Raw genomic sequence first — 26,375 nt, 5'->3', positions numbered from 1 at the left:
AACATGCGCGCAGTTCACACGTGGTAGAAGTGAAACCTTCATAGAATAAACTGCGAGAGAATGAGGAGAATGCAGTATCAGGAGTAGAATAATTATTCGTTTCATCGATAGTAGTTTCATTTCGTTACATCTATAGTCGTTTCATTTCGCCTCATCGAGTTTCAAATCACCTGATAAAGTTTTCGCTTCAAAATTACTTTCATAAATTCATCAACACAAAACTGTAACGTTCAACTCTCTAAATTGTAGCCTAGTTCCTCCCATCCTGAAATTTTTCTCTGCATCGAGCCACTGGATCATCGGTCATATCATATTTTTATAACGGATAATACTGCTGCAGCCTAGTATCCGTAACTCCCAAGGAACAACTTTATTTCTGTGAAAGATCTGATACGCGAGAGATGAAGAAACAACGGTAGACCATCCACAAATCACGGATCTTTAACGGAAAATCAACAATTTACGCATAGTTGACAAATTCCCTCAATTTGCCTTCAACTAATCTAAAAATCAAGTCGTACAAATTGTTGACGTAAAATTACTCAAGATCAATTTACGGTGTGTTCCATCCGCATTCTAGTGAGGGATCTCTCAGGGTGAGGTGCCTGGTCAGAGTTTTGAAATGTACCAACGAACAGGGTATCGAACACCCTGATATGGGAAGCTCTTCAAGTTCCTCGGATTTTTTGTAGAACAGCTAAAACAACATGGTGAAGGAGTCAACCGAACGGTATAAAAGTACCGAAGAGAATGGACCTACGATGAGTCATAGAGAACACCGGATTTCAAGTTACATCGCAATGTACTCACTCTCACGTAGTGCTGATCGTTCCGAGGGTCCTTGTGTAACTCGGCAATAACACAGCTGCTGAACTTCGGCACGTGGAGGTAAAACTTATCCAGCGCGCTAAGAAGACCTGCTATATTGACCTCGTGACCCATATAAAGGAGCATCTTGGACGAGTTCCTCTCACTTGCCACGTCGTCCATATTTTTAATGAACTCTCTGATCCACATGCCTGTGAACGTGGGAGTCAATCGGTAAGAGGATGGGACTATTCTATATGCGTTGAATGCGGAACTTTAAAGGATGAGAAAATTGTGCAGCAGCCAGTTCGGAGATGGATCTCCGACCGGTAAGGGTGAGTTTCTTTACTTTCAATATTTCAGTAGAGGAAAGAACGAAAGAACGCGATTCACTACCTACCTCCATTCATCCTTTTAAGCCTCAAAGTGTAGCTTTGCAAAAGGTATTCGTAGGCGGCAGCTGTTTCAAGCTCACCGGATTGGTACATCTTTCTCGTCCAGATAGGCAGTTGCAGCCCCATTAAGCTCTGAAGACAAGCACTCATGACAACTATTGCAAACCATTTCGAAGTACGAATTTATTCACTTAACGACAAGGACAGACCAGAAACTTGAAATAATGTTTTAATTCTTTGCAGGTCAGTCACATTTACCGATAGCAAATGTCCGCTCTTTTGGACATGATTCGTTTTACCTGAGCCCTCAGCGTGTCGAAAAGGAAGAGAGCGTGATATCTGGTCGCGTTGAGACCCAAATATTGGCTAATGTATTCCCGCAGATAAGTCCAATTTCCAAATCCATCTAATTTCTGAAGTGTTCTATCGGCCAGAGCCTTGTCAGCGCTGCAAGAAAGGTTTTGCTGCTTATGTTTGCTAGAACCAGCTCAGTATATTCGTGCAGTGACCAATCTTACCCAGCTGCCGGACAAATAAAAACTCCCAGAAAAAGCAGATCCTCTGAAAATATTTGATGATGAATCGGAATCGATTTACTGCCCGGAAACAGAGCGAGCAAAGCAGCTTGCGCTGACAGCAGACATCGCTCTAAGCTCGATGAACGGGCCATGAAGAGGCTCTCCGAGTACTCGGATAGGTTCAATTGTTGAAAATATTTTCGTCGAAAGAACTGACCCAAGGCGAAGGACCGGTTACGACCCTCCTGTTGGAAACAACGGCATCCGAGATATTGGAAAAACGATAAATGACACCATACTCACCACGGTCAATCCGCCGTGTCCCACTGGTTCATACTTTTCATCGATGTAAGGATCCGTTGGGTACCACTTAGCGTTGTTTTCAAGAGGCGCGCGGTCGCCGTGTCTGCACAGCTGAAAGTAAAACACACCGGTAAAACCTTTGGACAAGGATCATTTTGCCGCATCGTGGGACACTTACCGTTTGCACCAATTTCAGATCCAAGCAAAAAACGACAGGCACTAGGGCCAGGGTCAATAAATAAACGTTCCAATGGTAAATCATTTGAAAAACTGATTCCAACTACTGGACGGATTTTCTTCAGGGCTCTTCGACACGCAACCTGATGCAGTAAAACCTTCGAACCGACTAGTTCCAGAAATAGAAATGTATTCTCGCCACTGGCTGTGCATCGCATAGGGGGACGTTCCAAAATTACGCAAGGACACTTCCTGAGCAGATCACGGAATCTGTGTGCATGCTGTTCGGTCGAGTTCCGAAAGACGGTTGGCCAAACTCGGTACTTTTCGAACGACTACGATTCAAATTGATAAGTTGCGGGTACATTTAAAACCAGTAACGAGAGATGATAATGAGATGCGGGTAATGATTTACGGTGCTGCACCGACACCGGCTCGTTATCGTGATCTTGTACAGCCATTTTCATGTCTGTTTACAATGCTGATAAATATTTGTCTGTAGTTTAAATGTTTAAAATTATATAGTATACAAAATTACTTAGTCATTGTTCGCGAATTGAAAAAATCTCACAAACTCTGAACGATAAAGTCGAGAGTATTTGCATAATCACGCGTTTGCTAATTTGCGTGCTGACCACGTGTCAGTTTCGTATCGAATTTATACGCAATATATTGTTAGCGATGTACTTTATTATCACATACATGCAAGTATATGTATAATATAATATATATATATATATATATATATATATAGCTACATCACACATACAAAGCGCAAAGCAAATGTACGCCGCGTGCTCATGCATTTTTCGCATATATATTTTTTCCACGCGGGTAAGAACGATCATTAATCGCTGCAGTGGACAACGAATAAAAAACGAGCCACGCGAACGTTTCATAAGCATTCCAGCAGCGTGATAAGTATGTGAATAGACAGTTCCTATTCAGAATAATAGAGAGATCTGCATTCGAACACTTGTCAAAGTTCAAATAAAACTAGGGCGAAGAAAAAGGTAAGCTTCAAATAATGTTTGACATTTTTAGTAGGCTTACTGTCTCCTAATTACTTATTTTCTTACATTTGCATCGACCACGTCTATGTTACGATAAACTAGAAATCAAATTCCAAACTAGAAATGAGCTGACGACGGCTCGAAGTAATTTGCAAAATCATTGTGATCCCTGAACATGTGAACTTCGATAACCTCGACCAGATAGCACTAACTATGGAACGGTTGAGACTTTATAGAAGCATTTGGTCAGATGCCAGATAACAGCGAGCCTGTATCGACCAGCCATCGGTGATTATATAAAGAACCATTCAATGATACTTCAGAATCTCAGAATGGGAGGAAATATCATTGCCGTCATCGCTCTGGCCGTGCTTTCCATCATCACGCCAAATTGGGCCAAAGTAAAAGTGACCCAGGTGCAAGTGGTGAGTAAAATGTTGACCATACTGTCAGTGAAACTGTGATTATTTTTCTGTCTTCCTTTTTCAGTTCAAGGTGAAAAAAAATTCGCATAAACGCATTGCATTTGGTAAAAAATTGTTCGATCGGTTGTACTTTCATTGAGTGACAAAGCTCAAATCGATTAATTCTATGTTGGGTATTTTTGATATAATCATTCTCGAAGATTGAAAATCATTTCTGATACTAAGTCCTGTATTTATTCCTTTCTCAGCTATTCAGACATGGGGAGAGAACTCCACTTTCTAAAGAGCTGTACCCAAACGACATCTACAATATCTCCACCTATGATGAGTGGGGCCTTGGCCAGTTGACAAACGTATGTTGCAAAGCCGATTACTAAGAGCCTGAAGAAATTTGTGAAATACGTTGAAATTATCGCAAGCTTTATCGTACTTCTCTTAAGCATGAGGCAAATATGACTTGCGCCAAGAAAATTACTTTGTGTTTAAAGACTGGAAAGATGCGGGAGTACCAGCTGGGAATGGTGCTGAAAGATCGGTACGAAGACTTGCTGGGCCCTACCTATGTACACAGTGATGTTTACGCCCTCAGCTCAAACTTCGATCGTACAAAGATGTCCCTTCAGCTGGTTCTGGCCGCCCTTTTTCCCCCTTCAGCAAATCAAGTCTGGAATCCCGATTTGCCCTGGATGCCTATCCCCATTCACTCCGTACCGAAAAGTATCGACATCCTGTTCCGGGCCCACGAGTGTCCAAAGTTGGTATAATGTATCAACTGTCCCCAAATATCAGCCTTTGACATTAAACGAAATAATACGTAACTACTTTAGATTCCAGGAGGCGTATTCTCGGATAGAACGACTTCCACACTTCCAGGAGCAGTTCGCAATACACAAAAACTTTTTCGAGTTCCTTTCGGAAAAAACTGGCCTCAATATTACGGATCCGGTACCGGTTTACGAGATCCAAGGTCTTCTGGCTGCACAGGTAAGAATGCCAGCTGACCAATCGGATGTGAGCTATACGTAACTGGGATTAACCAGATTCTCTTACTCGTGCAGAAAGGAATGAACTTAACTTTGCCCGAATGGTGTACGCAAGCTGTCTTCGACCACATGAGCGAGCTCGCTGTCCTCTACTACCATATGAGGAGTTACACGCCGGAGGTTAAGAGGCTGGAAAGCGGACCGTTGGTGAAAAAATTCATCGACAACATGAAGCTCGATAGAACGCAAGAAAAACCACGGAAGATTTACCTTTACAGTGGCCACGAAATCACCGTTTCTGCTTTTCTCAAAGCTCATGGAATCCTCGAACCCAAAATTCCGCTCTTCGGTACTGCAGTCATGGTCGAACTGCTCCAGAACAAAAGTGGAAAGCGTTTCATAAGGGTAAAATTTGTCCTTTCAACGCTCTAATTGCCAAAGCTCTCTCATAGTTCCATTTCTATCGAGATTACTCGATGGTCCATTCACCGTCGTAAAGTATCTTTCTGCTCTCAGATGATGCTGTGGACTGGAGTAACGGAGCAGCTGAAAACGCTTCGGTTACCTGGCTGTAGATCCATCTGCCCAATTGAGAAGTACTTAGAGCTAACTCGAGAAATTATACCGTCACAGGAGGAACTTGATTGTCATTACAGGCGACTCACTCTAAGCGTATTCCGTGGTTTCACCGATGACCAAGTATACTACAATTGACGAGGGGAAGAAGAGGCATTCAATAGTCGAAGATTGTTCTGTCATCCATATGTTTTCCAATTTAATATAAAATTACTCAGCATCTTAATCTCCTTCCTGATCTGCAACCCATTTTTGTCACGTAACCCACGTGTTATGCAATTCAAATCTACTTCACCAAAATTTCAGTGGTATACCTTTACACAACATACTGCCACTCACACCGGCTGGGCTGTAAATTGTGTGGGACCGATAGATTGACTTCACACATGAGGTTCGAGAATTGGCGGAAAAATTCCATGGTAAATAGTTTGGTAGTCGCTGAAAAACATTCTCTCACAAATCAAGTGCAATTGTTTTTTCGTTTTTTTTTTTTTTTTTTTTAATCATTTTTTTTTTAATTGGAGTAACATCTTGTAACGATTACGTTGCACATGATTGTGGATTACTGATCGTGGATGCAATAATGGAATTACGTAACTGTGTAGAAAACTCAACGAGGTAATGAGATTACAACGCTGATGTTGTTTTTGTGAAATCAATTGTACTTTCCGATGCGCAACTGATCAAATTGCTGCATTATGATAGGACCTTAATTCCTTTGCATTGGGCCACAGGATCATCGATACTAATAAAATCAGCAACCAATTCACGGAATGTTTGAAGCGAGCAATTGGCGCTGCTGCACCCTGGTATCAACAATTCCCGAAGAACGCCGTTGTTCCTGTACAAGAACTGAAATACAAAAGGTAATGAAAAAATGAAACGACCGTTTGCAAATCACGACTTCTTAGCGACTAGCTGAGAAGAAATTATATTGATTGCAGCTCGACAAAAAAAAGGTGCAAAAGCTGAACGCTACCGAAAGTTCCACTGTACCTTGACGAAATATTCGTTATTGACTTTGGAAAGCTCGAGGATAATTGCGCTAGTGTAGAATGGAATGTGCGACTCAAATACTCCGAGTACAACCAGAATCCCTCCAATGTTAAGCTCATGTGCTCCGTAGAAAATGGCCTTGGGATTACCACTCTCTGTGCCGTTCAAAAAATTATCAATATTCTTCATCCACTCCCCGATCATACGACCTACGAAAACATATGATATACATACATGTGTTCAAATACGTCAAGTCGAGAAGCTCATCGTTCGAACCCTCATACCTGTTCCCAGTCGAATAAGGGACTTGTTATAGTTTTGGATAACGTATTCATATGACGCAATGTCCTTCATTTTTCCATCTGGAAATATGCCGTTGGTCCATTGCGGTAATACCTTGTTTTCCTGGAACTAAAAAATGGGTCGTACAAATTGTTAGTACAAAGTTAGCCGAAGTTCCATCGATCATATCAAACCCTGGTAACATGTCCCACCTCTGCGTACAAGTTTTGGTAAATAAGCGCGACTTCTTCCTGCGTAACTTGGACTCCAACGTGACGACTTACAAAGTCCAAAGTTTCTTTCAACCCCTGGGCACGGCGGACTAATTTTTCATCAGTTTCTTCCAGCTCACGTCGCAGTGTAATGAACGAGGGACATTGTTTGGAGTACATGTAGAGAAAACTCGATGTTACGGGGTCCGAGTAAACGGGTATCGGTTGCCAGTCAAGAGTCGGATGCCACCTGCAGGGTAGGAATGCAAAGTGATCGAGAGCTCGCTGAATCTCTTTCCGGGTTTTCGTTTCGAATACCTCTCAACTTCTGTCGGGGGAAAAAGTCCGGCAGCTACGAGCTGGGTTGTTAGGATCACCCTGTGCGTATTACTACTGTGAAACACAAATTTGTCCTTGAGGTAAACGTCCCCAAGAAAGCTCCCGTACCTCTCGCGTAAGAATAAGCCAAGTTGGTGAGCCCGTATTTTTCCACTCTAAAACCCAATAAACATTCGCTGAAAAATACTCAGCACTCGAGCTTGGCTGATTGTAAAACCACTTTACCTTGGTTAGGCTGTCCCAACCGTTCGGATACCAGGTCTCGTTGATGTACGGATCCAGCGGGTATATGTTCCGCATCGCGTACACTGGCGTTCGATCGCCGTGTCGGAAAATCACCTGGAGCAATTTCAACTCCTCGGCGTAAGACTGAGTGCAGGCTAGTGTCAGCCAGATGACAATCAGCAGTGATGAACTCGACATTTCACTCTTGAATTTGAAACCAGGAGTATGCCCCGAATCGAGTCTTTTGCAACCGTTAAGTCGAAACAAGTCTCAGACTTTTCAATCAAATTCAGTTAGAGTATAATTTATTATCTACTTAACGTGAGGCTTGACAGTTTATGGCCGTGCACAGCAGCGAGTCCTACAACTAGTGAACTCCAACTAAGCAGTGATTTGCATCCCACCGAACAGCGAATTCGTGCCCCCCTTTGTAATATTCAGGCTACCAAATGTGTTTGATCAGGAATTCTATCCAGCCAAAGAAGCAGTTAAAAATAATGACCAACCAATTACATTCACGGTTATTAGATAATCGCCGATAGACGGTCATCTCGTTGCATAACTCCGTATACAATTAAAGCAGCATCACGCGTGTCTCTATATGAAAAAATGAACGTCCACTGATTAATTTCTTTAACGTTTATTATTTCAAGTACTAACTGGTTCACTAATAACTACCAGCTATATTACATTCGAGTTATAATCATTTGAATAAACTTTTCGAAGCTGAGAGGGATGACTAACAATAGTACAGTCAAGATAGAGTATGTAAAATCAGAATACTTATATCATACGTGCAATGTGTTTAGAAAATCGTTTTCACACGATGCATATATGTTTATTAGAATATTATTAGCGTCGGTATAAAATTACAAATAGCAAACAATCCACGGATCTACGCCTATTAATACTATCACAATCTTATACTTCGCCGTTTTAAATAATATGCTGTGTTGTCACAAGTATTAAAAACTTTTTTATTCATTCCGAGAACTCGTTGCCAGAACTCTCGAAAATATGTCAAAAAAATAACTCAAAGTGTATGCGCAATCTATCACCAGCATGTATTTTTAACAAAACTGATAACGAAACCATTTTATCTTCCAGCTAATTAACGACCTAACGACGTACATGCTTATGTAATGCCAGTATCGTTTACACATATTTTTTGCCTGCGTTTTCTACGTCAATTAATAGTTTCTGCGGCAGTAGAAAAAGTCTTTCCGAGTATAAAAATTATACTCGCATATCCTAGTACTAGAAAGTGCTTTTGTCTGTACATCACGATAAAATAAAAAAAAAAAACTTTCAAACGTCCCGTTTTTTTACATAAAGTATCTAGTGCAAAGTAGGCAAATTCAAGGCAAAGTATTTTTTCGCCTCGGGTTTTTGCAATAATGCTAATCTTACGTTTACTAAACGTAACAAAAATTCAAACTGGACAAATTTCTGTATCCGGGAAGAATTTCCACCTGTTAACAAAAGGTATACGGATCATCGAGGACCACGTCGGAATATAATTCGCGAAACGTATCCAGGGGACAATGAAAACTCTGGCAATCCGGAAGATGGATTTTCATAAGATTACCCCTGTTTCGGTAGAGGACCTGAAAGAGCAAGTATTCATCAACGGTTCTCAAGTGCTTTGCAAAGAGCCGGGAAGGAGCTATAATTCTCATAAAATGACCTTAACGAAATATTCGTCATCGATTTTGGAAAGCTCGAATATCACGGCGCTGCTGTAGTACGGAACGTGCGGTTTGAAGACTCCCAGAGCAGCCAGAATTGAAGCTAAGTTGTATTCGTGTCCGCCGTAAAAAAATCCAATTTGATTTCCGCTCAGCGACGAACCGTTCAAATAATTATCCACGTTTTCCGACCATTCGCGAATCCACTGACCTGAAAATACGCGAGTTACGATCAAAGCAGCGGAAACACCAGGAAGATGGCATTTTGGACGTATCTACCTCCGTTCAGCTGGATCATCGACTTGTTGTAAGACTGAATGACGTAATCGTAACCGGCGACGTCCCTCAGTTTGCCATTTGGAAATATTTCCTCAGTCCATTCGGGCAGCTTGACGTGTTCGCCCATCTTTGAAAAACGAATGCGAAACCTGAAGAACGACAGGCAAAATGGATGAAGAATCAAAGTACTAATCGTCATACCTCCGCGTAAAGTTGTTCGTAAATTTCGCTGGCTTCCTGCTGTCCGACCTTCGTGCCGACGTGTCTGCTCAAGAATTGAAAAAAATCGGTCAAATTTTCGGCCCGTCGCACCAAATGTTCGTCCGTGTTTTCTAGCTCGTTTCGCATCGCTTGGTACTTCGGACACGTGAATTTGAGGCTGTAGAGAATATTTTTCGAGTCTGAAATAAGGTGAACCGGTATCGGCTGCCAATTCAGCATCGGATCCCACCTGGAACCGATCATTCACGTCATTCCAATAAACCCACGATTCTTGTACCATGTGTCCTAGGCCGACCTTTGAATTTTGTGCGGCGGATAAAGTCCCGCTGCCAAAAGTTGAGCGGACATGATCACTCTGTCGACGTTGCTGCTTCGAAATTGGCTCGTTTGATTCAAGTATTCATTCCCTAGCCAGTCGCCGTACCTCGATCTCAAAAAGAGGCCAAGTTCATAGGCCCGGCGTTTTCCGACCTAGGAAATCAGCCAACCTATTACTTATAAGGTAGTTTGTTTCTGTCCTTTTTACGTCGATAAATAACTCTTAACGTTTTTGTTTGGTACCTAATACGAGTGAAAAAAGAAAAAGGTAAACGTTTGCACCAAGATGTATTCATTGGTTACGTAGAAGAAATCAAACCTTTTACATCCAGAACCCAGACTCAAAAATCGTGTCGATGACCCGTGTAATATACAAATCAGTAAAAACTCACGTTTGTCAGACCGCCCCAGCCTTCCGGATACCAGGTTTCGTTCGCGTAAGGATCCAGGGGGTAAATTTCCTTGACGGCGGTCGTAGGTGCCCGATCACCGTGTCGAAACATTACCTGAATCATTTTCAATTCTCTGGCAGAAGAGTCGGCGAAAAATGAAGCCAGTTCAACGAAACCCAGTAGAACTAGGGCGGTCATCGTGAGCCAAGTGTGATCGTTTAGCGCCGAAGACCCGATGAAAAAAGGTTACTTGGTCAATTCTCAGTTGGAAGAAAGAAGGTTACTTCGAGGTAAATCGCTAACAATGATCGTGAAAAAGAGAACTTCACCTTGTTGTAGTTGCAACCAACTGACTAGAACCGCTACTGCTGATAAAACTACCGACGTGTAAGCTTATATTTGTACACCTGCTTATATACCAAGGAATACGACAGCGAAGCGATAAACCAAACTTAACATCGAAATATTGATCCTTTTGAGTATGTTGATTACTTAATAGGTGCGAAAAATACGACAAGGAAAAAAGAAATTACACTGTGAATAAAAATGAGTCATGTGATTAAGTATAGTGTTTATGATATTTCTTTACATTCAGCATTTTCTCTGCACAAATATTAAATTACGGCTTACAATCGATTGCATATGTTTTATTTTTCTACATTCGAATTCCGGTCATATCGTGACTGATTTTTAAAGATTTTCAATAAACGACGAAAACGCGAACGGTGGCTAAATTTTCGAAATAATTGTAATACATATCGTACGCGAAAATTGACGACAAGATCGTAGTCTCCTGGAATGAAAAATGAGAAGGTAGTCAGGGTAAATAAACAAACACAAATTTCAATTCAGAATTCAATATATTTATTATAAATGAAACTGAGTGCGTATCAACGAATACGTAATTGTTTGTACGTATTTCCATATCTACTATGTATATGTACAAATAAAATAATATTAGAATGTATATTAAATAAATAAACAATTGCGTGGTAGGCAGGTGTATTATTAAATGTACAACAAGGCAGAGAATACTGAGAAAAAAAATTATAAGAAAAGTTAGATTTCGTTAATACGAAGAGCAACTAGAACGGTACAATAAACAAAAAAAAAAAAAAAAAAAAAAAAAAAACAAGAACAACAACAACAACAACAACAACAACAAGAACAACATCGGACCATTGTCAAATCTATAGGTATGATTCACACATGTACAGCTTTACACGCGTTGTACGCGCGTCCATTGTGACAGGTATATTTTAAACGGAGTAAAAATTATTTTCCGCAAGACATGCGAAGCGTTTCCACTCTTATATTTTATCGCAGATAAACCTGCACGTCATCTCGGTATCGATATTGAAAATAAAAACAGATAACAAAAAAAATTTCCAATTGGTTGAAATCTTACGATGGATATATTCGTGAAAAGGTTTTTATACCGCGGACGACGGGAGTGATACGTTTCTATGCTGTAGAATGAACTTATCCGTAATCGTGCGTGCGTATAAATAAAATTAGACGATAAAGAAAAAAAAAGAAAAATCACCACACCCTGCAGCATCGCGTCTAACGATACGCGGCGTGTCTGCCGCACGCGCGAATCAATCAACGATATGTATATTTTTATTCTTTTTTTCAAAGACCGCACCACGATCATATATAACGAAACCATCTCTCTTATCTCTTCTACCTAATTTCATCACAGCGTATTGCTCAGCGCCTGGGGAGCGCCCTTCTTTACGCATATCAAGTCGGAATCAGAGGGGATAACGGGCTGCATTGTCTCCAGAAACTGATCCAGAGGACAGAGTTCTTCGCATCCAGGTATCCTCTTCGTCACGAAGGTCTGAGGTATTCCGAGGTAGTGGAGAACCTGAGGAAGAATCAATCGGTGATTTTTCAATCGCACAGTGCCAGCAACGTAAACTTTCCTCGTCTCGCGTATTCCCTCCACTTGGACATTGACGGGGGTCTAAATTAGCCATTTCGGTACGTAGATGCTAAGAAAAATCGCTGAACTCTCTCACCTTGACAAAGTACTCGTTCTTCTTCTCCCAAAGCTCGACGACAATGCCGCTCGAATACTGGGGAACGTGGGGTTCGTATACTCCGAGTGTGTTCAAAACTGCACCGATGTTCGTCTCGTGGCAGCTGTAAAGGTAAATCTTACGATCGGCAGGCGTAGTTCCGCTCCTAACTGCGGACATGTCCTCTGAGATCTTTCGCACCAATGGACCTGACGAGGGAAACAATTGTTGAACGATTGTCCGTAAGGCTCGGGTCGACATTGCCGGTTAATCTTTGCGCAAACGTGAAGAGATACCGATTGTCTACCTGATGCTCGTCACGCGAACAATAACTTTACAGATTTGTTGTTATTGAGCATATGGCGCAATGTTAATTCTACGATAAGTAACATTGCTTTCAGACAAACATATTTACTCTTGGCTTTTATTGTTTAGTCCGCGGTCTCGGATTGAACCGGTTTTATCATTCGTTCAACAAGCGTAGCTGCGGTGCATGTGCAGCCCGTATTAAACTGGCTCGGTTCTCAATTCAGTATTTAACCGTGTGTGCGTGTGTTTGTCTGTCTATATATACCGGTACAACGTCGCTGTATTCAATCAAAACGCGCGTATCAATTTCTACAGAAATTTAATTATATTTGCTTCGACAAAGTTTGGCAATAACGACGCGATACGAATTATCTCTTCCGAAATAATCACTCCTCGTGAATGTGAATGTGAATTGCCACGTGTAATTTAGCAATTACCGCGTATTGCACGGTAATTTAACCAAACTCACCTCCGTTCAATTTCTTGAGGTTGTTGGTAAAAGAGGCACTCTCGTATTGAACGGTAGCTGCTTCGTACAATTGACCATCCGGGTAAATCTCTTTGGTCCATTCCGGCAACACCAAATTCGCGGCCATCTGGGCGGTAAATATGTGGTAAAAGTCGTAGAGGTCGAAAGCGGACGTCACAGGCCTTCCGCTGTGGGTTTCGATATAAGCAGCGAGTGCGCTGTACTTGGCGAATTTTCTAACGATCTCAGGATTATTCTTGACCCGTTCGAACTCAGCCGCGAACCTGGAATAGGAAAAACGTCACCGGGTGAGTAACGAGGATAACAAAATGACATTGTCCTCCCCCTCCGTTACGAAAGATCGTCCAGATCTTAATTAAGTTACTGACTTCGGACACTCGTCGGCGAGCAGAAGGATGTCCTCGTAGGAGCGCTTGTAGGTCGTCGGTATCGGTTGCCAGAAAAGCTGGCTGTTCCATCGCTGGATCGGCGCCGGCGGGAAAAGCGCACTCAGGACCAATTGAAGGGACATTTTCGTCCTGTCGTAGTACGTGCTGCGAGCCTCGACCATCGAGGGCACCCAAATGGGTCCGAGGAAATCACCGTAGCGAGCTTTAAGCTCGAGACCCAGCTGATATTCGCGCATTTTTCCAGCCTACGAAGAGTTGAAAACACCGGGAAAACTTTTTAATCGAGAGACTTTACACACCACCAGTGAACAGTGGAAGGCGGATCTGCCTGTTCAACTTCATTCTACGAACGTGTCACGAATTTTTTTGATAAAATCTTATATACCGGATTCGAATAAATTCTCTACGTCTGTTACACCGACGTTATTTATTAACTCTGATTCTAATCGGATACCGCGATGTAACTTTACTCGTTTGTTCGGTAGTGACGGAAAAGGAAGATGGCACGAAAGAAGGAGGAACGAAGATTTCGTACAAATTTATGCAGACTTTTATGGGAAAGAATTTTTCAAGTATGTTAATTCGAGATTTTGGACCATTACCGAATAACTTTGAGACTCGGTAGAACATTTATACACCTACCGTTATATTATTTTGATCGTATAATACTCACGTTGGTGAGACCTCCTCGACCTTCCGGGTAGAACGTTTCGTTTATGAACGGATCCGTGGGATAAGTTTCTAACGGATCAGGAGCTCGGTCGCCGTGTCGAAAAACCTTGACAAAATAATGAAATTATCATTTAATTATACAGTAGCCGAAATATATTGTAAGAGATATTGGAATTGACGATTATGTTGCTCGTGATAAAATAATCACTTTCGTTTATCTTATATCGTTTGTCAATTTTTTATTTATTTCACTGTTCTTACTTACGACATTGACTAGTCTCAGCACTGGCTCATCATTCTTGGCGCCAACGTGATCGGCACCGATTGTTGAAAAGGCCAAGACAATCGGGAGTAGGGTCATTGTCAGGAGTTTCTTGCCCATGGCGATGACGTACGGAGTCTTATACAGTTGCGGATTTATCTGTGCGATAAAATACTTTATTATTTGCCACTCGAAGTATAAATGCAACCGTTATCCGCCACAGGCTACTCTCTGAGAACCGTATCACGCGATCACATCACTAAACGCCTCTGAATGTTGTCCATAGTTGACGCAGAACGAAGATGCCTGCCTACGAATCAATTGACTTGTCAAATTACTTCAGGATTACTTGAACCAGGATGTATACGGTACAAGGCTATGACCAAACGCGATTTTACGACACGATAAATTTTGGTTCGCTAAGTATTCGCACCTTCGCCTCGCCAAACTTTAATTAACGGACTGTTGCGATTTCTGTTTTTATTTATTTTTTTTTCTCCCTTATTTTGCATACTTTTTTTTCTTAGTCCTGATACTCCTGATACGGGTCAGTGATCAAACCGTATTAGCACAAACACGTCGCGTTATGTAAATCTGCAAGCGGTTAAACGACCGTGTACGAGCGATCAAGCTAGGAATTGAGTAATCGGCTTGGAATTTTCAGTACGTATGCATTAACGCGAATGTGTCACACAGATGCATAAAGGCGCGCACACAGGCGAATAAGACGAAATCGCGCTGTCTTTCTCGCCTACGTATAACAACCATAAATAGAACTGATTTTCCTTGAAAATCTCTCCGCACCGCGCGTGTCGCTACAGCAATCAGACAGATTGCGTTGTTTTATGCACCGATCAAGCTCATAAGTCAAACGTATGACCGTTCGCAGCTTCGGATTCTATCATTGCGATGCTGTATTCGTTTGCAGTATTCCAGGCGGTCCGACCGCTTTGACGAAGTCCGAACTCAGATCTATCAAGCAATATGTACGTATCACGCGTGTAACGAACGTGTGTAAAATACACACAGCACTGCTGAAATGACACGTGTTAATTACTTCCACGTGATATTTGTCTGCGTACGTGTGTGTGTGTGTGTGTGTGAAAATTTAGTCGAGCTAAATTACCATCAACTAAACCTTTAAAAGATCTCGTCGTTCTTTATTGAAACTAGTCTTAATCGGTACAATTTTCTAGCCATTAAATGACTGGTGTTGTTTCGTTGATGCTTTTTCTCTGTCTATCGTTGCATAATCGGAGCACGCACGTTGCAGCGAATGCGTTGACAATAAGTCAATACGATGGTATCAGACATTGATCGTCGATATTTGAATAGATCGCTATCCAGGCGTACAATTATTTGTACCTAATACATGATTTTTCCAGCCGGAAGTCAAATTTATTCGAATTACCAGTAAAATTTTATCCTATCGAACAAACGTGCTCGTTAATGTCAGATAAATTATCTCATGCAAAATTGTAATGATATTCATTCGTACCAAACATGTTTAAACGGCTATTCTTCGGACATTAATCAATCGACTCTGTTATTTATAAGCGCGAAATTACTGTGATGTTCTCGATCGAGTTGTTGCGGATAAAAACTTGATCAACAGGGTCTTTGCAATAAGAAAATTTTATATGCTTGTTGATCAGAGAAACCCAAAATAAAATTCCGTCGCATCTCTTCTTCTCTAAATTGAGTAAAATTCGACAAAAAAAAAACAGCAAGTTTGAAACTACATCAATAATGAAATCGCCTATCGTAAGGTGTATCTGTATATTGCGAAATCGGTATAATTGAATTTCTCGTAACAATCTGACGGTGCGTTGGATGCAAATACGACGATTGATAAAAATGAGAAAAAAATTCAAATGCGAAACTGACGCACCTGATCGTCGCGTCGACGAACGGACGGTACGAAACGTCGACGGGCTTCGATGGGGACGGAGCTTGCCTGGCAGGTGGGATGCCGACGCAGACGATGACTTTCTCTGGCGGTGGTGCGGTGGAAGCTCGGACTTTCGGTGCGACGACTCCGATGTTATAGCAGCCGTTATCAGCTCCGGCGGATTGCCGAAGACCGTTCGTTCCATGCGTTCGAATCCCCACCCGCCCCCGTCCGTCCAATGTCCATCACCCGGCTTCCATCCGCCGTTTCTCCCTCCTCCACCCCCGTTTCGCACGCGATACAAAACCCGGCCGGAACGGCGTCAAACGAGGCGAAGATTTTCAAATATCTCGGAGATTTGTTCGTTCGAGATCGCTAAATTGATTAACATTATTTTTTTCCTTCCTTCGCGACGACGTTTGTCGTTGGAATTCTTAAGTCCTTGACGGTCAGCCTAATGAACTAATAATGAACGGAATAGAAAATAGGCGTCAGTCGCGTCGTGGAAGATTATTTTCTGAGTAAAATACGCCTTCGTATCTGCCAGACTTTGAACCATTCCGAAACGAAGCATTATACAGATATATCAACTTTAGCTAATTTTTCAGGACATTTACGAATCTCAAGAGCATACTAATTTTATCGATGCACCCCAATGCGCGACTATTCTGAAGTTATAAAATTACTAGATAACATCGAATTGCGGCTAACGAAACTACTCAATTGCCGAAGGCACATCTAAAGGCATCCCCGCCAATGTTTCTTCTGGCTCGATTAACGTCAATGCCGTTCATGCCCAATTATGATTTCAGGCATTGATTCAATCCCAAGAATGACGCAAACGCGACTTGTTTTCGTCGACGATTCGCACACCTAGGAAAACCCGCGTGAAGACCGTGTTGTAAAAAAAAAAAAAAGGAAAAGGAAAAAGGAACCCCGCGAATCGAACACTTCATTCGTAGCCGTCGAATCGTGAAAATAGCTTATTGTACCACGCGTACGTGTCTTTTGTTTACAATTACTTCGCTTTAACACAGAGATAGAGAAGCAAATGCTTTCGAATACCTTGCCAAGAGTTTTCTGACGATAACGATAATATTTAGCCAGAGCCGATCATTTTCACCGTCACATCGTATCGTTAATAAAGGCAGAGGACAGAGTTTCGTGCCAGGGTTTATCATGCTGGTTTTCCCCGGCATCGTCAGTCATATAATAAGACAGAACTCCGACGAATTAGCCATGATCGGACGATTCTTAACGTCGTTGAAAGGCGACGTAATCAGTCGAGAATCGGCGATACCTTCGTAAGAAAAAAAGGAGGGATAGAGAGGATTGTAGAAGACTGGGTATTTCTGTAAAGGAAAAACCTAAATTTCGCCGTGTTTTATCGCGGGAATACCTGCGCAGGTTGATTCTCATTACCCGTCACGTCCTTAACGTAACTGGTAACACGATCGTCACAGTCGAAGGTTGTCACGTTCCATGAATTTCAAATCATTCGTTAATTGCTTTTCGATCATGGTATGTAGTTGGGTTCTATCTACGACTATCCCCAGTCACGTGTTAGTCACGCCGTTGCTCATTACAGCACCAGTACAGATAGTTCGTTTAGTCCTTGTTTACACCATGTAAATAATACTTCACGACGAACTTTATCATTGTCCCCGTGCCGTTCACCCAGCCGACTAACCATATAGAAATATATATATATACCTGTGTATTAAACATTCGACATACATCGGTAAAAAATAAGAACAAGGGTCGGAGCTAGTAGCCATGATTTGACGAGCCATTCGCCCATCGATACGTGTCAGTAGGTCACTATCGCATTGTCGATACACGTTACAAATAGCTTATTTTTAAGGCAATCTGAACTATAGGTGCGAATCTTGCATGTTGTGAGAGAAAATTTTGGAGGCTATGCTTTGCAAGGCGAGATGAAATCGTAATTTCCGAATTCGGTTAACGAAATGGAATAAGGGAAGCGGCGATTTTTGGTCATGTCGTGTAATGGCGAACAAATTTAATTGATCAACGATTGTCGTGAATCTATAATTAAGAACTCTGTTTTTCGTACAGGACAAACCAACTGAAACGTTGAACAATGTCTTTCAAGCAATCATCCAATAGATCAGCCCCGTTTCAATACTAGTTTAACACTTGAATGCGTGAAGTAGAAACAACGGCCCTTCAATATAGCTTCGCTCTGACCCTTCATTATATGTGTACAATACACGCGTGTTCCAGTCTAAATAAATAGACTCCAAAGTTACAAAGTAAATAACATTATATTGTAACGTTTGCTATACAAACATCAAGTCAAGCGTCTAAAATGTGGCCGTTATGATGATGATGATCATCATCATCCTAATGATCATTGAGCAATATCTTATCGCAAAAAATAAACTAATTGACGTCATTACATTTTTGGTAAATATTCGGCCTTGTTAGATACTATTTTAGAGAAAATGTAAATGTCGTGAAATCAGCGGTTGCCACTCACCACGCGGTTATTAATTGACAATTATTATTGACAAACAAATACGCACACACGTATACGCATTATCTGAGAAACGGACTATTACTTTTAAACACTCAACAACGATAAAGTAGGAGGTCAGCGAAGAACTGCGTGACATTTTATATGTGTGAGTAAAAAACTGACTGGTGGGATTGAACCAGTTATTTAAAAAAAGAAAACGACTTCGCCGATGTGGTCCGGAAATCATGAGTCTTGTAACTCTTTATTCAGCCAATTCTGTTTATAGCCGTATTGCGGAAATTTATTATCTTATCGAAGAATCGTGTTTAGCAAAATTTTTCCCGACGCAATTAAACGGACTGGATGTTTTTTTTTTAGTAACAAATACAAACACGGAAAAACCTATCGAAGATTTTTTTCTCACACATTTTTTTTCAGAGGAAGCAAAATATGAATACAGTGTATAGAAATTTTTGTGTAAATTATCACGATTACGTTCTCACATCAGAAAAGTCAAAAAAATTAATATGCAAGTTATAAAACAACCAATTTCGGTTTATTTCGTTTTGAAATATATTTTTGAAAATTAATGATAGTTACGTCGAGGATGGAGATAAGCCGAAAAAAAAACCGGGTTTCTCCGTGAAATTACGCCACAAGATTAAACAACGACTATAATTAATTTAATTCGATCTCGAGACGTTACGCGATATACACATATTTATAACTTAATCACTGTGGATCGTGGCAAGAATTGCCAGGCCGTTAAATCAGGTTTTTCAATTCTGGAAATATGCGCTGCTCACATGACACGGAAAATTAAATCGAATTTCGTGACGTGAGAAATTTCCTTGATGGTTGGAGACAAATATTTTAAAACGGGATGATTTTCTCGAGGGACTCTCAGACGCTGAGTATATTATGCAATATTATGCAATAAATTAAATTATCGCAACGTGCTGAACGTGCAAAGAACGAGCTACGAACGAGCTGTTCTGGGGATACACTCGTTGCGAGAAGAGCTCAGAAATTCCCAGGGTTATTCCGGCACTCGTGACGTCAAAGAAAAGGAGGAAATTACAACGATTCAGTATTCGCCATAATTTTCACGTGCACCAGGCTAATGATGTCAGGTACCTGGTAATCGGTCGCAAACGCGGAGCGAACTTCTCCGTCCGCTTCTGAAAAGGCGGGAGAAGAATTTTGTGCCGAACATGCAAACTCATGCGACGTTTGCCAAATAAATTTTTTTGATCATTTCTGCTCGTTGCATTTTTGTTTCCTTCTATTTTTTTTTTTTTTTTATTCTGCACAACAGCATCTTTATCTCATCGCCTCGTTATCGAACTTCGAGTTGAGAGAATGAGAAAAAGAAAATTGTGTCTGTTAAAGGAGTTTTACACCGTAGAAATTTCAACTTGCAAACACTTTTATCTGTGAATTTGTTATTCGACCAGCTGCATGAATTTCAGGCTGATCGTGCCCGGCGTAATGATCTCATGCCGTATGTATACATGTATACATATATCCCAGCCAGTTTGCAAATGAACTTGGCTTTGCCGACAGTGCAGTGCAGTATAATTGCATATATTTCGTGGCGAGTACTCTGCTGTTATATTACACAGGCCTACGAAATATAACTTATAATTTCCCCCTTAGGTAATAATGCTTTTTTTAACTTATTCACGCATATTGAATTGAAACGTAGCGCTAGTTTTTTTACAACACGTCGAGATTTATTTTTAGACATGATACGCATATTTACAGATTTTTTAACAATTTTTATGAAAAAAAATTAACGTGAATATAAACCTGAATGTTTAGGTATAAAGTGAACAGCTTTAGTTTTAAACAAGACTTAAGAGACCACATAAATCAAAAATACTTGTAATATCTTTGTCTACTTTCTTCGAAATTCTTGTCCAATCTTTTTCTCTTGTATTTACGTAGCTCTAAATATGCTTAAAATCACCATAAACAACAACTAGCGAGGGTGGATGAATATTTAAATATCAACACTACCATTGATACATATAATTGACACAAAAACTGGAAGTTAAGTCTGGTAGTGCTCAGAAAACGGAAAGAAAAAATTCTCAGATAATTTACGGGACAGATTTTCCAAAATATTTTCTTAACAGATTCGTACCTAATACCCACCGAAATTGCTACTCAGTTTTGTGGGGGAAAAACTATCGCAGGCCTGTGTTATCAGCTCGATTGGCAAACCGGATTATTGGAGCTTCGTTACCATTTCCTATCTACGACTCATTCTTCCGATACAAATTTCAATATTGGAATTTTTCTTTCTTGCGATCGGTTATCTGCGAAACTTTACAATATATTTACCTTTCTCTAGGGCAAAATTTCTTTTCCGGGTCACATATCTGTGTCAAGTATCGCTTCTGACCTATTTGCGAATTCAGTGATGCAGTCTGATAAAATTTTGAAACGGGAAACTGATGTCTCGTTGCGTACGATTATTCACGCAGATAAATTATCTGCTCTTACTTGAGATAGAATTCCTCGAGTAGCGGCATTTTGTTTCAAGAAAATTTTATTATTTCTAAAATGCAATAAATATCACAGGCACTAAGTCGGTGTCTGGTCCTCGTGATACTTATTTTCGGTTATTCACTATCGGCAATTGCAGAGATAATTGCGTGGTTATACGGGAATGACAATTTGCCAGATCATTGGTTCGCTTGTACACATGTAGTGTCATAAAACACTACTGATAAACAACAAACAGCAACGAGTCTCGCGGAGTGGCGTAGACCATCCTTCAAATTACTGTTTCTTTTTTCTTCCCCTCGACATGCGAAGCCGCAGTTCGGGAAATATAATCACAGTTTTTAGTGATCTTTGACACGCGTTAAACAACTTGCGTACATTATGACGTTTTTGTATCCGCGTTTCGCTTTCACTAAGGCACATGTCTACCATACTTCAGAAACGTGATCGCGCAGCCACCGCGGCTAAGATCAAAAGCCCTCTTATTAAACCAAGTTCGAATTTTCCCAATCTGCAGTTTCGTGACTCTCGACAGCCGATGAAACCGGGTCAGGCGATTTCGTAAGGTGCTGTAATCAGCACATGCGTGAAGGTTAAGAAATCGAAGAAATTCGTATGCCAGCTGAAGCGATATGCGTAAATGAAAAACACCGCGTTGGGTTATCCTCGATTCTCCATTGCCGTGTTTTTCACCTCTCTTTATTTTCTTAACACATGTAAATTTCCACTAAATTGCCACGGATACATTGTGCACAGTGGACGTATTTTCAATATTAACGATTTAAACCAAGCATGTACAGTCTAGTTCTTCTGCCAATTTTTTCTCCCACAACATTTATCGACGTATATAATTTATGGTAATTATATAAAATTGTCGATAAGTAAAATCGCACAATCTTTACACAGCTTCGATTTTAACCTTGGTCTAATTATAGATGTTGGAATTCAATTTTTTCTTACATAAAAAGTATAAGCAGGTTACATTTCAATAACAATTTCTTTAGAACGGAATTATTTTTAACGGAGTACAATTTTTACGGTATACTAATTCCGTAGACTACGATTGAAAAAATCTGTGTACGAAACTTTTTTCTTTCTTTCCTACAACAGATCGATTTCTACTGTCAAAAATCGTTGTCCCTAACAATTACCGAATGATTTTCTCGATAACTGTTATAAATTGTCTATAAATAATCAGGGTCGAAGATGAAGATAAAAATGAAGAAAATGTCAAACGAGGATGAGATTTACCTCCAGATAATTAGCGGGAGATATTAATCAGATACATGTAATTAGAGGCGTGTAAATGCGGACGTGTTTATTCGTTACGTAACGCAGCCGCACGTGCTTGGCGTCTCGTTCTACACGCTATTACCGGATTGTGTAAGAAATTTGAAACGTGACCCTATCTCGATCTGTCCCCGCGCCATTCTCGCATACGTCCGCATGAGATACGTGTCATTAACAACGTTGTACATCGCACACGCATGCATAATGCGGCTACTTATCGAATCCTAGCGTCAAACGATAAGCATCGACGCCTTGGCCGAACACGAACTTGTCACGCGTCGACGTAGGCGCGGCTGCATGGGCATCAGGCGCTGGCCTATCCGTCTTTCGAAAGCGGCGACGAGCCCCGTTCAGCCCCGTCTCGCGAATCGGAGTCTATAATTATGATGAAATACCACCCGACTCGAGATGCGATAAGGAATTTCCGTTTGCAACATTGGAAATAGTTTCACTTGCACAATGTCGAGCGTTCGCCGATTGGATGCTGACGTCTTTTCAGCCTCATCGCGCGGTTCACGATGAATGATAAGAGCCGTTTCAGAGGGAAAAGCGAATGAATGGTATGGCAGTAGTGAATCCCGGTTCAAAGATGATTCGTACATTTTTAACAGCGACTTTTTTTCACACCGACCGACGCGATGAGAGACGGTTATGGATATTCGACTGGCGGAATAGATACTGTTTTGCAACTGTATTGCGAAATTGAAATTCTTTATTTGGCTTATCTTAGGCATTATCGATACCCCCTGTAATTTGGATTATCTGAACAGCATTTCTTTAATTATTGTACCAATTCATGCGTGACGACTATTTTATCGTAATCGTGTACTGGAGTCGAAGGGAATCTTTCTTTTTTTTTTCTTTCCCAAACTGGAAACAATATGTACGGCAAACTCCATAGTTTTTTTTTTCTTCCTGTGAATGGGCGTTTTTATTATTGCACACATAACCGTGAAAAATCACTAATAAGTTGGATAATTTTTTTTTTGTCAGTAAAAACGCACCTGTAATATTCAACGCTATGGCAGTAATTATGTTACGGAAATAATAGTTTGCCATTAATGATATTTATAGAACTGTGCTATTCGATGGCAGACTATTCATACTTCAACCAGACACAAGTGTTACTGGAAGGCGAAAAGGGATTCTAATAAGTCTCTAATAACACTTGTGTCAGTATGAAGCAGAAAACACTTAGCTCAAAATTAGCTGTCTGAACAAAGTATTATGCGAAAAATTATCACATTGCGATACGGAACATGTGTGTATACCTAGAATTAAATAACGAACGTCGACCGTTTCCGTACACGGCGTTCAGTAAGTGTTGTTGGTTATGGAGTGAGTGAGTCTCAATTAATGAGCTCTGTTCTTCGAGTGATACGCTAATGTCACTTTTATTGACTACATAACTGTTCAATTTTTTTCTCATCATGCATCACGCAGTAAAACATGTTGAATGCATGCATGATCTTTGAGAATAGTGCGTTATTGAAATCAGTTTACATATACAAAGAAGAACAGCGCTCAAGTGTTGGTTGACATACGTTAGATACATCTAACTCCGAACAGGTGATGCAGTTCAACTTGCAGTGACCCTGTGCGAAGACCGATAACTTTAACGTATTTCTTTCAATACCGATATGCATTTGCAATTTAAACGAGCAGCTCGTATGTCTTTTTGCTAATGAATTTTTAGACCCAACATTAATCATCCTTGTTCCAGTTTGCTGCAATTTGTGAATCCCGGCGTGAATCGTGCTTTCAATTCTCCTGCTATATACCATATTCGAAAATGCTGGACCACTACTACTGCATGTTCTTCTTCGTGGCAAAACTTGTTGCCGCTACACCGGAACTGAAGCTCGTTCATGTTGTAAGTAACGGTCTTTTACCTTGACGAATTTGCAAAGTTAAAAATGAATAATTTCTACGATGTGAAAATAAACTACGCTGTTAAGATTCTTAAAATAAAAACATTCTGATTTCATTCTGATTTCCAGTTATTCGCTCACGCTACGGAATATCCTGTCCCGGCTTATACAGTAATAACGAATTTAACGGAGAACCCAATCCTGGACGGAATGACCAACGTAAGTAAGAGGAACATTCTGAAAATTGAATGCTATAGAAAAAATACAAAAATGGTTATTAAAATTACAGTCTTTTTCATGGCTGTACAGGAGGAGATGCTAATGACTTACGAACTCGGTGTTCGATTGCGAAAAAGATACGGCGAGTTTCTCGGTGATCTGCTCGATTCGGAAGTAACAAGGGTCCGTACGACCGACGAAGACATGTCAAAGATGTCCGCAGCGCTGGTGAACGCGGGACTTTGGCCACCAGCGAAACTCCAGCGGTGGTCGGAGAGTTTGAATTGGCAGCCAGTTCCAATGGGTGAGATAAAGCCTCGTCGTTGAGAAAAATTCAACCCGCAACCTGGTCGCATTTAGGTTGTAACCGCTTCCAGATTACGTGCCGGCAGAGGAGGACGTTCTGCTGAAGGGCAGGCTCTGTCCGACCTTCGTAAAGGTGACAAACGGCGTCAGAAAGAGGGCGAGCACTCTTCTGCAGGAGGCGAAGCACGCCGAGCTGTTCTCCTTGATTGGTAACCAGACGGGTTTGGGTATACGCAACTCCGAGGACATCGCGTACCTCTACAAAAGCCTGAGAGCTCGAGTGAGTACTTCGCGTATGTAAAGTATAGAATGAAAGGAGTGAAACGAATCGAGGTGGAAAGGTGTACCGATTACAGGCCAGCCGCGGGTTGTCCTTGCCGACGTGGACTCGGGGGACATACCCAAACGGAGAAATGCGGGACGTGAAATACCTCGAGGACTCGATACTGTCAATAACGAAAGTACAGATGAAGCTGAACGGCGGTTTTCTCGTTAAAAAAATCCTCGAGGACTCGGCCGCTCACGCTAAGGACTCGTTGACCGGGGGGAGGAAAATAATGATGTACAGCGGAGACGAGGATCTGTTAATCGGAGTCATGCACGCCCTTGGAGTGTGGAAACCGCACGTGCCGAATCCGGCCGCAGCCCTGATTTTCGAATTTCTGAAGGACAGTGTGAAGCACACGTACGGAATGAGGGTAAGCTTTGGAGAGAAGCGAACATCTGCGGTGAATCGAGTGGTGGGAATGTTTCCATGTGCTTAAACACGTTTCAGGTACTCTACGACGCCGGGTCGAACAACCTTACGGTACCATTGACCATTCCCGGGTGCAACGAGAGTCGGAATGACTCCGGATGTCCGTTCGAGGACTTGATCCTGCTACTGGAGAAAATTTTGCCAGGTGACGCCGAGGAGCATGTCCTTTGTGGTCGAACCGTCAACCGCATCTCGTACGAAGAGGAAGTCGATTCCGTTCTTATTACCCTAAACGGCGCCACGAAAGCAGCTGCTGGAGCATTCGTGATTCTCTGTGTCTCGATATTTTCCAGCGCTTTATAACTCGTTCGAAATGGGATTGGTGCGAATTATTGCAAAGTGGGGTACGTGTGTGTCTGATGCGTGTGTAATCGTGCGTCGCGTCTTCGTTGCGCAATACTGAAGACCAACGCTCGTAGTGCCTGTCTGAGTTTAGTATTGATAAGAAATTACGACCATAGGCCACGGCGCAATAATATAGTTAATCTTATGTTCACTGTAAGAAGAAGAAATCAACCGATTGAATTCAACTCCTCTTCCAATTATTCCACGCGGTAATCACTTCTCCATCCCCATGTACAAAATTTAGATTTTTTCCGGAGGTGATCGCTTGACGACGATCTTATTTCGAGGAGTGACCAATAACCTGTCAATTTAATTTTGTGTAATTTAATGCCTCTCGCATTCGCGTTATTGGAAGAAATAACGAATTGTGTATATGATTCGGTTTCATCGAGGGGAGTGCT

At 41.3% G+C, this 26,375-nt stretch overlaps 5 protein-coding genes across 11 annotated transcripts; 2 read left to right on the top strand and 3 right to left on the bottom strand.

Moving 5' to 3' along the window:
* Nucleotides 1–4,328, bottom strand: LOC124187115 (venom acid phosphatase Acph-1-like). Its single transcript, XM_046579378.1, has 8 exons — nt 4,198–4,328; nt 2,202–2,535; nt 2,024–2,134; nt 1,721–1,965; nt 1,502–1,649; nt 1,208–1,334; nt 811–1,019; nt 1–697 (listed from the first exon to the last, which is right to left on the bottom strand). Exons 2-8 carry the CDS (start codon nt 2,283–2,285, stop codon nt 554–556), a joined length of 1,068 nt encoding a protein of 355 aa, XP_046435334.1. The 5' UTR covers nt 2,286–2,535; nt 4,198–4,328; the 3' UTR covers nt 1–553.
* LOC124187099 (venom acid phosphatase Acph-1-like) lies at nt 3,040–5,417 on the top strand. Its single transcript, XM_046579357.1, has 6 exons — nt 3,040–3,638; nt 3,887–3,991; nt 4,127–4,392; nt 4,466–4,622; nt 4,697–5,026; nt 5,138–5,417. The coding sequence occupies exons 1-6, from the start codon at nt 3,525–3,527 to the stop codon at nt 5,333–5,335; spliced, it is 1,170 nt and encodes a 389-aa protein (XP_046435313.1). The 5' UTR covers nt 3,040–3,524; the 3' UTR covers nt 5,336–5,417.
* Nucleotides 5,418–5,670: 253 nt separating this feature from the next.
* Nucleotides 5,671–10,556, bottom strand: LOC124180788. Its single transcript, XM_046566578.1, has 11 exons — nt 10,151–10,556; nt 9,736–9,911; nt 9,420–9,669; nt 9,219–9,345; nt 8,932–9,150; nt 7,252–7,520; nt 7,006–7,181; nt 6,688–6,937; nt 6,478–6,604; nt 6,194–6,402; nt 5,671–6,049 (listed from the first exon to the last, which is right to left on the bottom strand). Exons 1-11 carry the CDS (start codon nt 10,346–10,348, stop codon nt 5,894–5,896), a joined length of 2,157 nt encoding a protein of 718 aa, XP_046422534.1. The 5' UTR covers nt 10,349–10,556; the 3' UTR covers nt 5,671–5,893.
* A 435-nt stretch (nt 10,557–10,991) lies between these two features.
* LOC124187106 (venom acid phosphatase Acph-1-like) lies at nt 10,992–16,359 on the bottom strand. The gene is made up of 7 exons (XM_046579368.1): nt 16,191–16,359; nt 14,303–14,458; nt 14,039–14,143; nt 13,345–13,610; nt 12,956–13,239; nt 12,178–12,386; nt 10,992–12,023 (listed from the first exon to the last, which is right to left on the bottom strand). The coding sequence occupies exons 2-7, from the start codon at nt 14,417–14,419 to the stop codon at nt 11,850–11,852; spliced, it is 1,155 nt and encodes a 384-aa protein (XP_046435324.1). The 5' UTR covers nt 14,420–14,458; nt 16,191–16,359; the 3' UTR covers nt 10,992–11,849.
* Nucleotides 13,128–26,351, top strand: LOC124187042 (venom acid phosphatase Acph-1-like). 7 transcript variants are annotated; one of them, XM_046579320.1, is made up of 7 exons: nt 13,128–13,263; nt 24,200–24,349; nt 24,477–24,566; nt 24,657–24,870; nt 24,944–25,152; nt 25,214–25,570; nt 25,648–26,351. In XM_046579320.1, exons 2-7 carry the CDS (start codon nt 24,269–24,271, stop codon nt 25,930–25,932), a joined length of 1,236 nt encoding a protein of 411 aa, XP_046435276.1. In that variant the 5' UTR covers nt 13,128–13,263; nt 24,200–24,268; the 3' UTR covers nt 25,933–26,351. The 7 variants fall into 7 exon arrangements, with proteins under 7 accessions (XP_046435276.1, XP_046435246.1, XP_046435260.1 ...); XM_046579290.1 differs by lacking the exon at nt 13,128–13,263 and adding an exon at nt 23,559–23,648; XM_046579304.1 differs by lacking the exon at nt 13,128–13,263 and adding an exon at nt 23,658–23,793.
* The last annotated feature ends 24 nt before the right edge of the window (nt 26,352–26,375 follow it).

The sequence above is a fragment of the Neodiprion fabricii genome, chromosome 1 (genome assembly GCF_021155785.1).
Source record: "Neodiprion fabricii isolate iyNeoFabr1 chromosome 1, iyNeoFabr1.1, whole genome shotgun sequence".
In the NCBI taxonomy this organism is placed as follows: domain Eukaryota; kingdom Metazoa; phylum Arthropoda; class Insecta; order Hymenoptera; family Diprionidae; genus Neodiprion; species Neodiprion fabricii.
The sequence above is the reverse complement of the archived record's forward strand: the minus strand, read 5'-3'. Positions and strand labels throughout refer to the sequence as shown.

Coding starts and splice junctions, on each gene's coding strand:
- LOC124187042 (XM_046579320.1), top strand. CDS start 24,269: ATGCTGGACCACTACTACTGCATGTTCTTCTTCGTGGCAAAACTTGTT. Junction 24,350..24,476: donor AACTGAAGCTCGTTCATGTT/GTAAGTAACGGT, acceptor TCTGATTTCCAG/TTATTCGCTCACGCTACGGA. Junction 25,571..25,647: donor AGCACACGTACGGAATGAGG/GTAAGCTTTGGA, acceptor AACACGTTTCAG/GTACTCTACGACGCCGGGTC.
- LOC124187115 (XM_046579378.1), bottom strand. CDS start 2,285: ATGATTTACCATTGGAACGTTTATTTATTGACCCTGGCCCTAGTGCCT. Junction 2,135..2,201: donor ATCTGAAATTGGTGCAAACG/GTAAGTGTCCCA, acceptor TTTTACTTTCAG/CTGTGCAGACACGGCGACCG. Junction 1,335..1,501: donor TCGACACGCTGAGGGCTCAG/GTAAAACGAATC, acceptor GCTTGTCTTCAG/AGCTTAATGGGGCTGCAACT.
- LOC124187099 (XM_046579357.1), top strand. CDS start 3,525: ATGATACTTCAGAATCTCAGAATGGGAGGAAATATCATTGCCGTCATC. Junction 3,639..3,886: donor AAGTGACCCAGGTGCAAGTG/GTGAGTAAAATG, acceptor TTCCTTTCTCAG/CTATTCAGACATGGGGAGAG. Junction 4,393..4,465: donor CGGGCCCACGAGTGTCCAAA/GTTGGTATAATG, acceptor TAACTACTTTAG/ATTCCAGGAGGCGTATTCTC.
- LOC124187106 (XM_046579368.1), bottom strand. CDS start 14,419: ATGGGCAAGAAACTCCTGACAATGACCCTACTCCCGATTGTCTTGGCC. Junction 13,611..14,038: donor GTCGAGGAGGTCTCACCAAC/GTGAGTATTATA, acceptor AACTCTTCGTAG/GCTGGAAAAATGCGCGAATA. Junction 12,024..12,177: donor AGAACGAGTACTTTGTCAAG/GTGAGAGAGTTC, acceptor ATTCTTCCTCAG/GTTCTCCACTACCTCGGAAT.
- LOC124180788 (XM_046566578.1), bottom strand. CDS start 10,348: ATGACCGCCCTAGTTCTACTGGGTTTCGTTGAACTGGCTTCATTTTTC. Junction 9,912..10,150: donor GCTGGGGCGGTCTGACAAAC/GTGAGTTTTTAC, acceptor CTGATTTCCTAG/GTCGGAAAACGCCGGGCCTA. Junction 9,670..9,735: donor CCGCCGCACAAAATTCAAAG/GTCGGCCTAGGA, acceptor GATCGGTTCCAG/GTGGGATCCGATGCTGAATT.